Source organism: Mauremys mutica, chromosome 1, assembly GCF_020497125.1.
Source record: "Mauremys mutica isolate MM-2020 ecotype Southern chromosome 1, ASM2049712v1, whole genome shotgun sequence".
NCBI lineage: Eukaryota > Metazoa > Chordata > Testudines > Geoemydidae > Mauremys > Mauremys mutica.
Window position 1 is genome coordinate 306,093,139 of NC_059072.1, and position 16,036 is coordinate 306,109,174.

General features: G+C 37.3%; 1 protein-coding gene across 1 annotated transcript in view; it reads left to right on the forward strand.

Annotated features, from left to right (window-relative positions):
* Positions 1-11,477, forward strand: part of ITM2B (integral membrane protein 2B) — a 28,375-nt gene extending 16,898 nt beyond the window's left edge. Inside the window, exons 2-6 of the mRNA XM_045013822.1 lie at positions 1,002-1,130; positions 3,029-3,235; positions 5,685-5,795; positions 9,227-9,377; positions 10,756-11,477. Coding sequence (XP_044869757.1) covers positions 1,002-1,130; positions 3,029-3,235; positions 5,685-5,795; positions 9,227-9,377; positions 10,756-10,844 — 687 coding nt within the window. The 3' untranslated portion in view covers positions 10,845-11,477. The remainder of the gene's footprint in view (positions 1-1,001; positions 1,131-3,028; positions 3,236-5,684; positions 5,796-9,226; positions 9,378-10,755) is intronic.
* The last annotated feature ends 4,559 nt before the right edge of the window (positions 11,478-16,036 follow it).

Here is a 16,036-nt window from a genome sequence, read left to right on the forward strand (position 1 = left end):
ACTCACAACCCTAGGTTTAGCAGGCCAAGGCTCAAACCACTGAGCTATCCCTCCCCCCAAATGCAAATGGCTGAATGTATAGCTTTTTCAGAAATTATTTTCAGTCCTCGTCCTTTGATAGGTCATTTGGGAATTCATGACGAGTGGTGTCTTTGGCAGTTTCACTTTGGGATAAATTACTCTCCTCCACATATGACCAGATGTTGATCATGTGATATAGACATAGGTGTCCTCCTGCAAGCACCAGCTTCAGATGGCTTGATGAGGAAATGCATGATATGGTACTCCTTACTACTGCTCCAAAGAGGAGCATTGTGCATCCCTCACATGTAGCACAGTATGTACAGAGTGGGGCCTAACAATGCTCTGTTGTGCTGGTAGTATAGGCAACTGGCTACTGCCTTAGTTGGCAATCTGTTGCTCAAAAGAGTTCTAGTATGCATTTCCCTCTTCTTCACCTATCACAGTCGTATATCACGGGGCCAGATTTTGCCCTAAGCTTCTTATTCCTCAAATCTCTTAAATTGTACCATCCTGAAGTGTGTCCTAATGCTTCTTCTGAATCCAGGTCCCTTACATGCTATTGTTTCACAAAAATTAACCTAAAAATGGATACTTTTCTGGACACAACCTGTGAAAAGCTCAGCTGTGAGAGAAATGATGAATCAAATGACTTCACCATTCCTGAACTCTCCCCATGACTCCTCAGCTTGTATGCTTTTGACGTTAGTAACCAGTTGATGGGTCAGCCCAAGAAGATGGCAGTAAGAGGTTGTGGCATTTATAGCTGTTTTTATCTCATCATAATCTCACCATAGGTGGTGTTGCTGTAAACCTTAACGTGGAATAAGTTTAAAGTATTTTTTTCCAAATATGAGATAAAATTACCCAATATTTTCTAATGATGCTGGAAATGTTTGCACTAAATAGACAGGTACATCCACAATCTTTTGTGTCTTTTGGAATGTTATGTTGACAATTTCCCTTTGATATGTTTCTAGGACCCTGAAGCTGTGGTGCCTGTTGGACAGAGGAGAGCTTGGTGTTGGTGTATGTGCTTTGGAGTGGCTTTTATGCTTGCTGGTGTGATACTTGGTGGTGCCTATCTGTACAAATATTTTGCATTCCAGGTAAGCTAAATACATTTTGTGTAGTAAAGGACTGTATGCACTGCGTTTAGTAGAGAGTGAGCGAGAGAGTGCTACTGGTTCTCTCTGTTCACATTTACTCTTCTATAGGTTTAAGGGCTGGATGTATAGCTTTTTCAGAAATTATTTTCAGTCCTCCTCCTTTGATAGGCCATTTGGGAATTCATGAAGAGTGGTGTCTTTGGCAGTTTCACTCTGGGATAAATTACTCTCCTCCACGTATGACCAGATTCAGAGGGAATGTGTAAGGTGGTATAAGACTCCTAGGGCCAGATTATTGCTCCCACAGGAAACACTCAGAGAGACTTCTGGGGCAGGAAATTCCACAGAATTCTCCCCTATTGTTCAGTTGGGGAGAGCGGTTTGCCCCCATCCTCCTGTGAAGTAGGCCATTGAGCAAGCCCCTAAACCTGGGATCTGCAGGACTCCAGAGCTATCTCTACAGAGGCCTTACACCCTGCATTGGCTCTGGCTCCCTGGCAGTGCAGTTCCATTGGAGCTCTGCTACAAGGGACACCCCTGTGACTTCATGGGGATTCTGTGGGAATTATGATAATACAGACCCTGAATTTCATGGGGCTGATGGGGTAGCTAATGTGTCTGTCTGCCTAATATCCAATCCCTCCCCACCCCCGAAACAGACTCCAGCCATGTGGAGCACACTGTGTTTGGCCAAGGGTGGGAAACAGTGCCATGGCGGCAGCTGACACTCCTCCTCTCTATTTGTGGGAGGGGCAAGATCTGTGCGTGGAGGGTTCCCAGGAAAATCCCATTCCCTGACAGCCTGATTTCCAGACACCTGATCCTTTGGACCTATTTACATCCATTTGCTAATGTCTACAGAAGTCTAAACTGATCAAACAGCACAGAGGAGCTGGAGGGGTCTAATTTAACTTGCATCTTCTTATACCTTTCTGTTCTATTCTTGCTGTTCTGTTCTGGATCCTGGCTTTCTCTGTGAATTGTACCAATTTAGACTTTATCAGATTCAGTAGATGAAATTCAGAGTGATGTAAGCTATATTATGGTTACCAGGAGCAAGTCTAAGAGCTTGTCTGCACTACAGTGTTAGCTTGAGTTATCTACACCCAAGTTAACTCCTCTGGAGTTAGCCTAGCTCAGGTGAGAGTGGTCATACTGCAAATAACGTATATAGCTGACAGGCTACAGCTTGTGAGTGAAGACAGCTGTAGTTTAAAACATCAGAAATGAATTCATTTATAAACAAACTTAAAAAGTCTTAAATCTAGGAAACTTTCAAGATTATAAAGGACTTCCTGAACATGTTTTGGATAGTCAGAATAAATTAATTAAAAAGGATTTAGGCTAGAACATAAAACATAATCAAATATAATATTCAAGGGCCTGATTATTGAATACTACAATTTGTAAGCACATGTTTAGGCATGAAAACTTTTAAGTACCTTATTCTGCTCACAAATAATGTAATTAGAGGTATGCATGTCTTATTTGTACCTGCAGTAATTTGTTAGTGCAAATGTAAGGCCAGGTTAAAAACCAGGTATGAAATCCTGGCTTCCCTGAAGTCAATGGCAAAATTCCGATTGACTTCAGAGAGGCCAGGATTTCACTCTAGGCCCTTAATCTCTTACTCAAGCATGTAGAAGACCTATGTTGTCTAAAATTGATCCAGTGTAGGCTTATGAATTAAATAAATTGGCATAATGATGGCTTGATGATGGGCAGTGTCTGCTCAGGAGAAGTTTGAGAATGGAAGAGCCATGTGGGTGTAGAGTAGAGTTTAAGGTGCAGTGACATCGCTATCTGAGGAAGCTTGCATAGTAGTTGATCACATTTACATTTTTTTATAAACTTGCTGAAATGTTGTTTGTTTTGGGGTTATTTTATTTATTTTTTAGCAAGGTGGTGTGTATTTCTGTGGAATAAAATATATTGAAGATGACTTAACTCTGACTGAGCCTGATGCACGTGCTCCAGCAGCTCGCTACCAGACAATTGAGCAAAACATTCAGATCCTTGAGGAGGATGATGTTGAATTCATCAGTGTGCCTGTCCCAGAATTTGCTGACAGTGATCCAGCAGACATTGTTCATGATTTCCACCGGGTAAGGAACGTCTGCCGAGAATCCTTGAAAGCATTTAAAAACAAAAAAAAATTTCAAAAAGCTTTTTTTTAATCAACTTAATCTGTGTGGTTTCTAATTATTTCAGTTATTTTACTGGTGTGAAAGTGTGAGCTCTGCAGTATTTTGGTGTTCAGAAACTGGAAGTAATTATTAAACCTTGTGTACAGGGTGCACATTTGATGATAATCTTGCTGTTCTCCTCGTCTGTAAGCCACCATTTATAAAGTGTTCTTGTTCATGAAAAGAGAGGGGGAAGAAACCCAAACACATCCATTTCCTTGTCATAATACAAGAACGTGAAGAAAATTTTAATCTTATTGCTGAAAATACATGAAGCCATATTGTGATCAGCAACAGTAGTGATGAATGTAGGGTGGAAGAAGCCTTCATTCCATGTGCAGGGGCTGGTCATATTCACAGTCGTATTCACCTAAGCTCAAAGACTATCATCCAGTAATGCTTTCAGTGAAGCTAACCATTCCAAAGGAGACAGTGAAAAGGCAAGGATACGGCTGATGGGCGGTGGAGGGCAGTACATTCTGTATTCACTTTAAGGTGCATGGCAGCAGCCAGACCCCAGCCTGGGTATTTGGGAGCTCTCAGGAAGCACTCTGCCTCCACCGCAGGCCACTCACTGCTTTTAAAGGCATGACTGAGCACTACTTTTATTCTATCTTTTGTCAATAAGTATCTTTGTTGCACATCGTAGTAGTAAAATTTTTGCAAGACATCTCTGTAATGCTACAGCTTTCTCTCAGTGATCATAGTTAGTTGGAAAAACCCATTTTCTTTCTTTCCGCTTTCTGAAAATTATCCCATTATGCTTAAATAGTCCACACCTGGTTTCACTGAAATGTGACTCTTGCTGCTGCTCAAAGCTTGAGGAAAAACTGTTGAGCTATTTTTGCATTATTCAAGGCTGAAAAACACTTTCCTACTGTGTAAAATCATTGCCACGGTCTTTTTGTAGGAACTCAAACATGTCTAAACATGAAGTTAATAGTTAGTGCTCATTTTGCCTAACATTCATAAGCAAGTTTGGGAAAAACATTGGTTAAATAATCATGTGATTAGAAAAATTTATTTCTAAATATGTTCAGTAAATATTTGTTAAGATTTGCAGCAGAGCTTCTTTCACATCACACTTCACACTTGGCATGACAGAAATAAAGGCTGGCACCTCATATACCAAAGTGAGGTCTGACCTTCAACACCCATTTCAATTCTGTATAATAGTAATGTTGCATAATTAAAATAAAAATAGGAAAGACAAAGGTATTTCCCACAGCAATGATAACTTGGCATAATGCAAATCCTACACAGATGTGCTACCATGGTGAGAGGAGCCTTAGAAATATTATAGGTGATAAATATATTTTGTAGTATGCATTTAAGGCCTAATCCAATGTCCACTGAAGATAATAGAAAGATTCCTATTGATTTCATTAGGCATTGGATCAGGCTATAAGAAACGTGAAGCTGTGTGAGGAAAAAAATAGCAATAGAAAATGTAATGTGACTGTAAGAACCTCACATTTTATATTTCATTATTCTTAAGCCTTAATGCTTTGTTAACTTAAGGTCCAATGCTGCAAACTTTTGCTATAAGTACTTTGACAGATAGACTAGTCATAGTAGTAATCATTATGCTGAATAGTGTTTGCAGGATTGGGGCCCTTAGTTCTTTGTATTTAATACGTGACTCACAAAAAATGTTGGATGTTGCAAGACTGAACACTTGAACATAATATATTGTCCTTCCTTAGCAAAAACAATTTAGTTAATGGTGCCTCAAGACCTTTCAGTCTAGTTCAAGAATCTGTTAGCGTTATAGTTTAATAAACTATTGCAAATATTACCCTTTGGATAATCCAGAGACCATAAATTACTGGTTTAAAATGTAGATTCTGCAAGTTTGACACTTTTTTGTATTTTTGAGGTTGCTAGTATTTCCCAAATATATCAGTAAACTAGCATTTCAACTGCACAGTATTTTGGAAGAATAAAATATTTTTATGTATAGCATCTGATATTTTCTACTGTGTGTTCTCTTCCAGTCATGTTTCACTGAACTCTGAAAGGGAGATTTGTACTTTCAGATTTCTCCCTCAAATTTTAAAATACAAGCAACAAGACTAAATAAATACTGCACTTAACCTCAGACAGCTCAGATGCACTGAAAAGTCTGAACTACCTAGTACCTATTGACTTGCAGAAATTTCTGTTCTAGGTAATCTGATATTAGGATTGCCTTTTATCTTTGTATCTCACCACCAAACTCGATAAATTAGAACACACCTTATAACTAACAGTACTGCAGTTTACAGGAAGAACAAGTATATGACAGTAATTGAGCATAATATTAACACAATTTTGCTAACCCTAGAATTATTTAAGATTTTGATTAGAATATGCATTTCTTCACCAGAGACTCACAGCCTACCTTGACCTTAGCTTGGATAAGTGCTATGTGATTCCTCTGAACACTTCAGTTGTTATGCCGCCAAAAAATTTCTTGGAGTTGCTGATCAACATAAAGGTATGGTTGAACTGCAGGTGGTTTTGTTATATATAATAAAGAGAAACATGTTCATATTATTTTCACAAGCCCTGGAGTTCACATGTGAGAAGTGCTTTCGAAAAGTTAACTCCTCACTAAAGAACTTAAATCTTCAGAGGAGTTCAGTTTAAGGGACTTACAGATTTGGGAATAGAGAAAGATGTCATTCTTTGAGATTACATATTTGGTTGATTAAAGGTAACTGCAGAGATGTAGTGTACTTAAACTTTTATGAGGCATTTGACTTAATACTGCATGACAGTCTGATTAAAAAAATAGCACTATACAGTATTGATAAAGCACATGTTAAATGGATTAAGAATAGGCTAACGGACAGATCTCAAAAAGTAGTTGTCAATGGGAAATCTTTGAATGGGGATGTTTCAAGGGGGTTTCTGCAAAGATCGGTACTAGGTCTGATGCTAATCAACATTTTCATCAATGATCTGGAAATAAATATAAAGTCATCACTAATAAAATCTGCGGATGACATAAAGATTGGCAGACTGGTAAATAACGATGAGGGCAAGGCAGTCATACAAAGATCTGGCCCACTTGGTAAGCTGGGCCCATTCAAACAAAAAGTGTTTATTTTAATACAGCTAAATGCAGTTATACATTTAGAACAAGGAATGCAATCTAGACCTACAGAATGGGGGACTGCATCCCTGGAAAGCAACTCAATATAAGATCCTAGTGTGAAGATGTGGGGAAAAAGGGCTAATGCAATCCTTGTATGTATAAACTGAGGAGTAGGAGTAGAGAGGTGATTTTATTTCTGTGCATGGCATTGGTGAGGCTCATACTGGGATACTCTATAGAGTTCTAGTCTTCACAAAAAAATTTATTCAAGGGCTGGAGAAAAGTGCCCTCCACTGAAAGAAGTAAGGAACTCAATTTGTTTAGTTTATCAGAAAGAAGACTGAGAGATGACTTGATTACAGTTAGACTTGGAAGGATTAGATTTTTATCAGTAAACATTGATTTCAGCACACACACAAACCAACAAAAATATTTCCATCAATGAAAAAATTTGCAGATAGGCAAAGTAAGAAAAATACTGCTTGAAAACCTATTAGAATCTGATTTTAAGGATATTTACTTTGTATATTTTACATGTGATATTGCCAATTTGTGTTTTAACAGTTAAAAAGCTTTAAACATTTGAATCAACGCTTATTGTCGTTAAATAATTATTGTTGGACACTCCCATAATTTCCCACGACGGTGAAAATTTAAAGAGATAAAAATAAAAACTTAAAGAAAACCTTAGATACTGTCTGTTCAAATTATAAATAAACAGAATTCTGCTAAGCCTTGAGTCTTTAACTTAATGGAGAAAACCTAATGAGAACCAATGGCTGGAAGCTAAAGCCAGACAAATTCAAAATAAGACATTTTTAACCAGGAGAGTGACTAACTATTGAAACAAAATACCAAGGGAGGTGTTGGATTCTTCATCTTTTGATCTCTTCAAGGGAAGACTAGATGCCTTTCTGAAAGATATACTTTAGCCAACTCCAAATAGGTGGGATCATTAGAGAGATAAAACTGCGTGAAACTTAATGGCTTGTGATATACAGGAGGTCCAATTAAATGATCCAATGGTCCCTTTTGGCTTTAAACTCTGTACATCTATGTATATGGACAAATATGCTGCAAGAATAATTTATAGCTATGATTTTCCCCATCTGTAGTATGCAATTAAAGCACTTAAGTGAGAGTGTAGAATTTCCTTCAACTACAGTAATCTGTTTTTCTTATGTTCTATATTCTTTTGAATTGCAGTTTACGATATGGTGTACTTTTAATATGCAGTGTCTCTACTGTAACAATCTTTATTTTCTTTCTGTGGAAAACAAACTTTTTTTTTTTCCAGCTGAATTTGGAAGGTCTTTAACTTATAAATTATTTGTTTAAATAACAAGGCTGTTCATTGTTTAATGAACTACAAGGTCAGCTTAAAAAAAAAACCAATTCACCTATGTTTGCCTCTTCAGATGTGGTCAGGAATATTTTTACATTTCAAAGTAAATATTATATAATCACTACCTTGGTGCTAAAAAGAACAGCTCTTAATCAGCTTGTTTAAACATGCTGCTTGGACTGAAAAAATATTGTTGTCCTTAATCTCTGGTTTGTAATAGAAACTCGTAAGTGGCTTATCGACAATAAAAATAAAAATCTTTAGCCAGCTACACTATATTCTATGCTAATGTAATTTTCTGGATGCAGTGCAGCAGTTTCTTTGGATTCCAAGGTGCTTTTTAAAAGTAGCGTAAGTGTTTGAACTCACAAGTGAAAAATAGATTAAAAACTCCCTCTTCATTAATGTCAGAAATAGGAATTATACTAAATGGAATCTCTTTCTACTCAGTCACATTTTAGAAAGACCGATTGATTTATTTGTGGATAATGTTTTAATAAAGTCAACTTTTAATAGAGTTGCCAATTTTTGTTTCTGTGAATATTCTACTCTGACAGAAACACGCAATAGGGCTGATTGTACTCTCTTTTAAATCAATGACAAAACTCTTGTGGATTCCAGATGGATGAGGAATGGACCCCTAGTTCTATTTTCTGAACTAGCTTTCTGGACTGTTGTCTGCAGAGTTTTTGCTGGTGGTCTCTGGAGAGCTCAATAGTCACATTATTTGGGCTTTCCTTACTTTCTGGTAATAGCTGACCTTAAAGCAAACATACAAGAAAAAATACTTTCTAATATATTTTTATTTAAACAATTGGTATAGTTGCCACAGGGATGTTATGTGATTGTCTTGTGGACCATCTATCCTCCCATTCACAGTCCATTAAGTTGTGGCCTGTGCTATGAAAATGTTTGGGATCCACCTATTTTAAACTTAACAGAATGCAGGATAGTAGTAAACTACTGATCCCTGGGACTTCCATCAATCAGCAAGATAATACTAACCTCATGCACGTTTCTGCAGTCTTTACTTGGACAAAGCTTGTATTGGAAACAATTGACTCCCTAGTAAATGATAGTCTTTGGTGAGTAAAGACTGCAAGATTTGGCCCACAGTGATGAACCTTAATTGGAGATAATTTGCTTCTCTTGTGTGGGAAAAAAACAATATAGCTTTAATTATTGTAATGGAAGACACTATACATCAATGTTTCCTGCTGTGAAAATGTTGTGATATTTTATATGATTATTTTATTCTCTCTTAAATATCTGCACTAAAATGCAGTCACATTCCTGATGTTTAAAAGAAAATTCTGTATGTACTATGTATTTTGAAAGTCTGCGAAGCTGCAAATCCTCGTTTGCATAGAACTGCTGCTGTTTGAGAGTAAATAAAATTGATTTGAATTATCTTGTGTGTACTTAGCAGAAGAATGAATGATTGCACTTCTAATAATGAACTGTTGCCTTTTTGTTAATGTAGGCTGGAACATACTTGCCTCAGTCCTATCTGATTCATGAACAGATGATTGTTACTGATCGCATTGAAAATGTGGATCAGTTGGGGTTCTTTATTTATCGTCTGTGCCGTGGCAAGGAAACCTATAAACTACAGCGCAAAGAAACCATGAAAGGTAAAGTCTCTTGAGAATGTTATCTTGTGTTGATGGAAAAGTTAATGTTTCTAGTCAATAAACAGCCGGATATGTTGAAGACAGTACCTCTCAGATTAAAATTTAGAGTGGTCCTGCTGTCATTGGCTCTTTGAAGCTCCTGTTTACACAGAGATTAGCATGATGGGGTATTAATCCTGAATCATAGAATATCAGGGTTGGAAGGGACCTCAGGAGGTCATCCAGTCCAACCCCCTGCTCAAAGCAGGACCAATTCCCAACTAAATCATACCAGCCAGGGCTTTGTTAAGCCTGACCTTAAAAAATTTGAAGACTTGAAACATGAATGCAATATAACATGACCTTTTTCCCCATTAATTTTTCTTTACATTTTCCTTGAATCCCCCACTCCGACAGTTGAAAAGGATTTATAAGAAAATGAAAATTTTCTCAGTTTGTTTAGTTGAAAAAAACATTTTGTGTTGGAAAAAGTATTTTGGCAGAAGATTTTCAGTCAGCTGCAATATAAATAACACAAAGCTAATAATAGTGGCCTTTACCATCAGTAACTATAACTGTCAGAATAGTTAAACATGTACACACTTTATGGTTCAATTTTTCGTATATCAAAAGGATGGTCTTATGGCCAAAGGACAGAATTGAAAACTGATTAATTTGTCCTAGATGTTTTGTGCAAATTTGGCCATGTCACTTAACTGCTCTGTGCTTCCTAATCTGCATCTGTAAAATAGGAATAATACTTGTTTACCTTACAGGGATCTTGTAAAACTTATATTATTTGTCTGTGGAAAGCTCTTTGAAAATCTCAGATTCAAGAGCCTAGAGAAGTGAAGTATTATAATGGTTAGGTATCAGAAGGGTAGTCGTGTTAGTCTGGATCTGTAAAAAGCGACAAAGAGTCCTGTGGCACCTTATAGACTAACAGATGTATTGGAGCATAAGCTTTTGTGGGTGAATACCCACTTTGTCAGATGCATAGTTGTTGTTCAGCATTTGTTTAATGTGGAAGGAGAAGTTTACAAGCATACTCTGAAGTAAATTAATTGAGTAACTTAGTCAGATTGCTGACTGTGTTTGGGAAGGTGGTAGATGGGGAAAAATTAACTATTTTGTAAAAATGATGCAAACAATCCTTTTAAAAAACATGAACACTTTAATTGATCCCATGTTAAATAAGGGACACAAGTAAATAATAGATCCCTAAAGTGTTGATAAATTTGGTATTCCTCTATTTGCTTCTGATTTGAAAGTGAATTGAGAGGAACCTCTGGTACCTTCTTATTACAGTAAATGGACTAATACTTTAATTCTTCCTAATATGCATCACTCTGTTTCATTTGTCATCCCTCCCTCCCCCTTTTCTCCAAACTCTCAACAGGAATTCAAAAGCGTGAAGCCACCAATTGCCGAAAGATTCGACACTTTGAGAATAGGTTTGCTATAGAAACGCTCATTTGTGAACAGTAATGGAGAATATTACTGTAACAGAAGACTGAAAGATTACAGTATGATCCCACTTTGTATTGTGTGCAGTGATTATTTTTTAAAATCTTCTTTGACGTAAGTAGTGGACAGGGCTTTATTGCTGAACATCTTAAACTTTTCATCTCATGATAAATTTTAAATATGTTTTAGGGTTTTTTCTTATTTTCAAGTGTGATGCCCTTTTTATATTTGAATAGCAATTGTATAATGTCTTAGTTACTAGTGCATTTCATGTGATGAATCTTGAATACTACGAGGAAGATAAAGTCTCTGAAATATCTGCCAGTTTTAATTAAGTAAAATTGAAAAGAATTATTAATCTGGAGAAAAATATGTACAAACGGACTGAAAGAACTATTTCTAACTGTAATATTCTAAGCTAGATAAACATATATTTGAATTTCCCCTCACTAAAATGTGCAATTTGTTTTTTTAAAATATTGTCATATTTACCTTTTTCAAATTGATTTCTGACTTGATGTTTTAATATGGCAAATGTCTGCTGTAACTATCTTTAGAAAATGTAAGGAAATTAAGCAGTAACTTGTTACTAACTTTTATATAATCCATGTATGTGCAATGGAAAATAAATCTTACAAACCTGTTTGTCTAAAAGTCTTCTTGGGTTCTCTTTTGCTATAATTAATTTAGGGAAAAATGAATGCTTGTTCCACATGAATGAAGCCATATATTCTCCAGAAATTTGACAGAATTAGATGATTTGTCCCACCAATAGCTTTCTTAGATGAGTGGTGAAATTAAATCAAAATACAGTACATTATTGTAATATGGAAGATCAACAAGAAGCACACTGTTCATTTTGGCTGTTCATTTAAAATGAGTATTGTGCTATCCATTTAAATTGTGTGTTTTTTACACTGCACATACCATAATAAGAGAAGACCTAAGGTTGGCTTACTCATCATAGTTGGTTAATTTTTAATAAACTCTTGTTCTATCACCATAATTTACTGTCATTGTATATTTGTAAATCTGCATATTGCATTCAATAGCTGTATAATACAAAGCATTCATACTAATTATGAAGATAGGATTGTGTCAGCCATGGCAAAGGTATGCAAGTGTATTAGCAAAGTTGTTGGCCATCAGTGTTAAACTGCTTTATATAATGATCAGTTTTTAATAAAGCACATTAAGCCTTGATATGTTTGCAGCTTTGATAAAATACAAATAGAAAGATTCCCTGCAAAAGAAGCTCTGATGACTTTTCCCTTATATAAAAACATCTTAGTATAAGATTACCTAAGATGTTAACATTTTCTAAAGCTGTTTTTTAAAAACTGTTTTTTATGTATGTATATCTTGTATTTATCACAGACAAAGGAAACACTTGAATTCTAAAAACTAAGAATAAAACTTCTAACAAGTTAGACACCTAAGCCCACGTCCTCAACTTAAAGTAAAAGTGGCCTGATTTTCTCTTCCCTTCTCCATGAGTGTTGCACTCACAACTCCCAGAGAAACTGATAGAAACTGTAGGTTCTCATAATCCTTAAAAATCAGGTCACTTTTATTTAGGTGCTCAAATATGGACTCTAAGCATGTAAGTTTCAAATTTCTGGCCCAAGACTTATTTGTTTTCCTTGCTGCTATTTCGAGGCTGGATTAAGGTTAAAAAAGTATGCGACCTCCCATACAAAAGGCCATTACGAGAACCTCCAGAGATCCATTTTTGAGCTGTGGCATGGGCAAGGGAACTGGACCCTATTTACTATATTGATTTTTGGACATTGATATATTAGAAAGCAGGAATACTTAGGGAAAATATGCCAATGTTTAGCTGCTTGATGTATGCCTACTTTTTTAAAAAATGTAATATTATGGGAGTCTGTATCTTACATTAATATAAAGTTTCTTAACTGAACTGAGTTCTCTCTTACTTTCTATCTCTTAAATGATCTTTTATTAATGCTGTGGGAGGATACATTATGTGGATTCAGAACAGCTTCCTGCTATTGTAAACACTCTGCAACCAAGGTTCCTGCTATTGTTACTGCTTTGGGTCAGGGAAAAATATTTGCTGCAGAGGAAGGTTCTCTTAAGTATACAATGTAATCTATTCATTCTACAGTTGGTTTAATTGACAGTTTATTCTTAGAATGGATATGTTCGTATGTGGTAGGAAATCTAAATAATCATGACTTCTGAAAAGAAATTTGCCTGTTTTTGATGTTATAAGGCAAACATGAAAATTAGTAAAAAAAAAAAACCCATTAAGGATAATTTAACTTAAAATCTTTCAGGATGTTGTATTTTGTGCGTTTACAAAAAAAAGATTAAATAAATGCCAGGAAATGGCTAATGGTTCATTCTTGGAACTATGTTTTTATGAGTCATGTTGATGTGCTTGGAAGCATGTCTCGTGCTGATTCACGTGCATATTGTTTCCATTTTCCACAAAAGATAATGGTTAACCTTGTAAGAACATAAGAACGGCCGTACTGCGTCAGATCTATGGTCCATCTAACCCAGTATCCTGTCTTCCAACAGTGGCCAATGCCAGTTGCTTCAGAGCAAATGAACAGAACAGGCAATCATTGAGTGAGCATTCCCATCATTCGGCGTCTGGCAGTCAGAGGTTAGGGACACTCAGAGCATGATGTTGCGTCGCTTGACCACCTTGGCGAATAGTCATTGATGGATCTATACTCCATGAATTTATATAATATTTTTTTTAAACCCAGTTATAGTTTTGGCCATCACAACATCCCCTGGCAACAAGTTCCACAGGTTGACTGTGCGTTGTGTGAAGAAATACTTCCTTTTGTTTGTTTTAAACCTGCTGTCTATTCATTTCATTGGGTGACCACTGGTTCTTGTGTTATGTGGAGGAGTAAATAACTTATTTCCTTACTAATTTTCTCCACCCTATTCATGATTTTATAGACCTCTATCATATTTCCCCTTAGTCATCTCCTTTCCAAGCTGAAAAGACCCAGTCTTTTTAATCTCTCCTCATATGGAAGCTGTTCCATATCCTTAATCATTTTTGTTGCCCTTCTTGGTAACTTCCAATTCTATCTTTTTTTGAGATGGGGTGACCAGAACTGCATGCAGTCTTCTAGGTGTTGGCATATCATGGATTTATATAGTAGAATTATGATATTTACTGTATTATCTATCCCTTTCCTAATGGTTCCTAACATTATTAGCTTGTTTGATTGCAACTGCACAGTGAGTGGATGTTTTCAGAGAACTATCCACAATGACTCCAAGATCTCTATTGAGCGGTAACAGCTAATTTAGATCCCATCATGTATAGTTATCCCATTATGTATAGTTGGGATTATGATTTCCAATGTGCATTACTTTGCATTTATCAGCATTGAATTTCATCTGCCATTTTGTTGTCCAGTCACCCAGTTTTGTGAAATCCCTCTGTAATGCCTTTCAATCTGCTTTGGACATAATTTTGTATCATCTGCAAATTTTGCCACTCCACTCTTTACCCCTTTTCCAGATCATTTATGATTATGTTGAACAGCACATGTCCCAGTACAGCTTCTTGGTTGTTACTCAGTGTCTGGAGCGTTCTTTTGACTTCAGATTTTGGGGATGATATGTGATAAATTTTGATTCCTTATGTCACCTTTAAATAGACCCATCAGTGCACAGTGCCTCTAATCAAATATGTTTGGTTTGGTTTTAACCAAGCAAAACTATAGCCAGAACAGTAGGAACCATGGTTGCTGTTTTCTAAGGATGAGCATGAATGCTGTGCTATACTGAGCAAAACACATTTATTTCAAAATTATTCCCAGGAAAATGAGAGTAAAACTGACCATTTTTACTGTAACTTTTAATTATACACCTGAAGCACGCAACACTTTCACTTATGCAATGTGTACATGTAATACTCATAAGCGAATATCAGGTCTAGATTTACCTGCACCCTGTGCCTCTAAGGATTGAAGATCTGTGGAGATCAAAAGGGTCAGCTTTGGTTGCAGCAGCAGAGTTTGCTTCACTCTGAAAGGACTGAGAAGCAATGGGGCTTGTGCAAGATGTGCTTGGTTGGCTGGTTATGTATTTTTTTAATACTCCTGTTCTTTTTGCAGATACAGACTAACACGGCTGCTACTCTGAAACTTTTCAGCCACAGGCAAACAGCCCCATAGGAATGGCCACCTCTGTCCCCTTAATTAAATTCCCGTAGAAAACATGCCTTACAAACTTTTTTTCTGGTGACCCAGTTGAAGAAAATTGTTGATGCCCTTTCACCAACGGAGCTGGGGATGAGGGGTTCAGGGTGTGGGAGGTGGCTGGGGCAGGGAGTTGGGGTGTGGGAGAGGGTCAGGGCTCAGTGCAGGCTCTGGGGATGAGGGATTTGGGATGCAGGAGGTGGCTCTGGGTTTGAGGTGGGGGCTCAGGGCTGGGGATTGTGGCACGAGCTTAACTCAGGTGTCTTCTGGTCAGCGGCGCAGTGGGGGTACTAAGGCAAGCTTCCTCCTTGTCCTGGCACCATGGACAGCGCTACACCCAGAAGCAGGTCTGGCTCTTAGGCAGAGGTGTGCAAGTGGCTCCATGTGGCTTTTGACTGCAGGAACTGTTGTCCTCCCCCCCCCCCCCGCCAGTGTTTGGGGCAGGGGCAGCGCACGTTGCCCTGTGAGCGGAAATCCTTCAGGGACATCTCCATGAAGCTCTCCTGGAGGTACTCCAAAAGCCTTTGCAGAAGGTTTCTGGACAGGGCAGCCTTATTCTGTCCTCCATGGTAGGACACTTTACCAAGCCATGCTAGTAGCAAGTAATCTGGTATCATTGCATGACAAAGCCTGACAGCGTATGGTCCCGGTGTTTGGTGGCATTCAAGCAACATCTGTTCTTTATCTCACTGTGTTATCCTCAGGAGAGTGATATCGTTCATGGTAACCTAGTTGAAATATGGGAATTTAATTAAGGGGACAGAGGTAGCCATTCCTACGGGGCTGTTTGCCTGTGGCTGAAAAGTTTCAGAGTAGCAGCCGTGTTAGTCTGTATTTGCAAAAAGAACAGGAGTACTTGTGGCACCTTAAAGACTAACAAATTTATTTTAGCATGAGCTTTCGTGAGCTACAGAAGTGAGCTGTAGCTCACGAAAGCTCATGCTAAAATACATTTGTTAGTCTTTAAGGTGCCACAAGTACTCCTGTTCTTTTTGTGGCTGAAAAGAAATC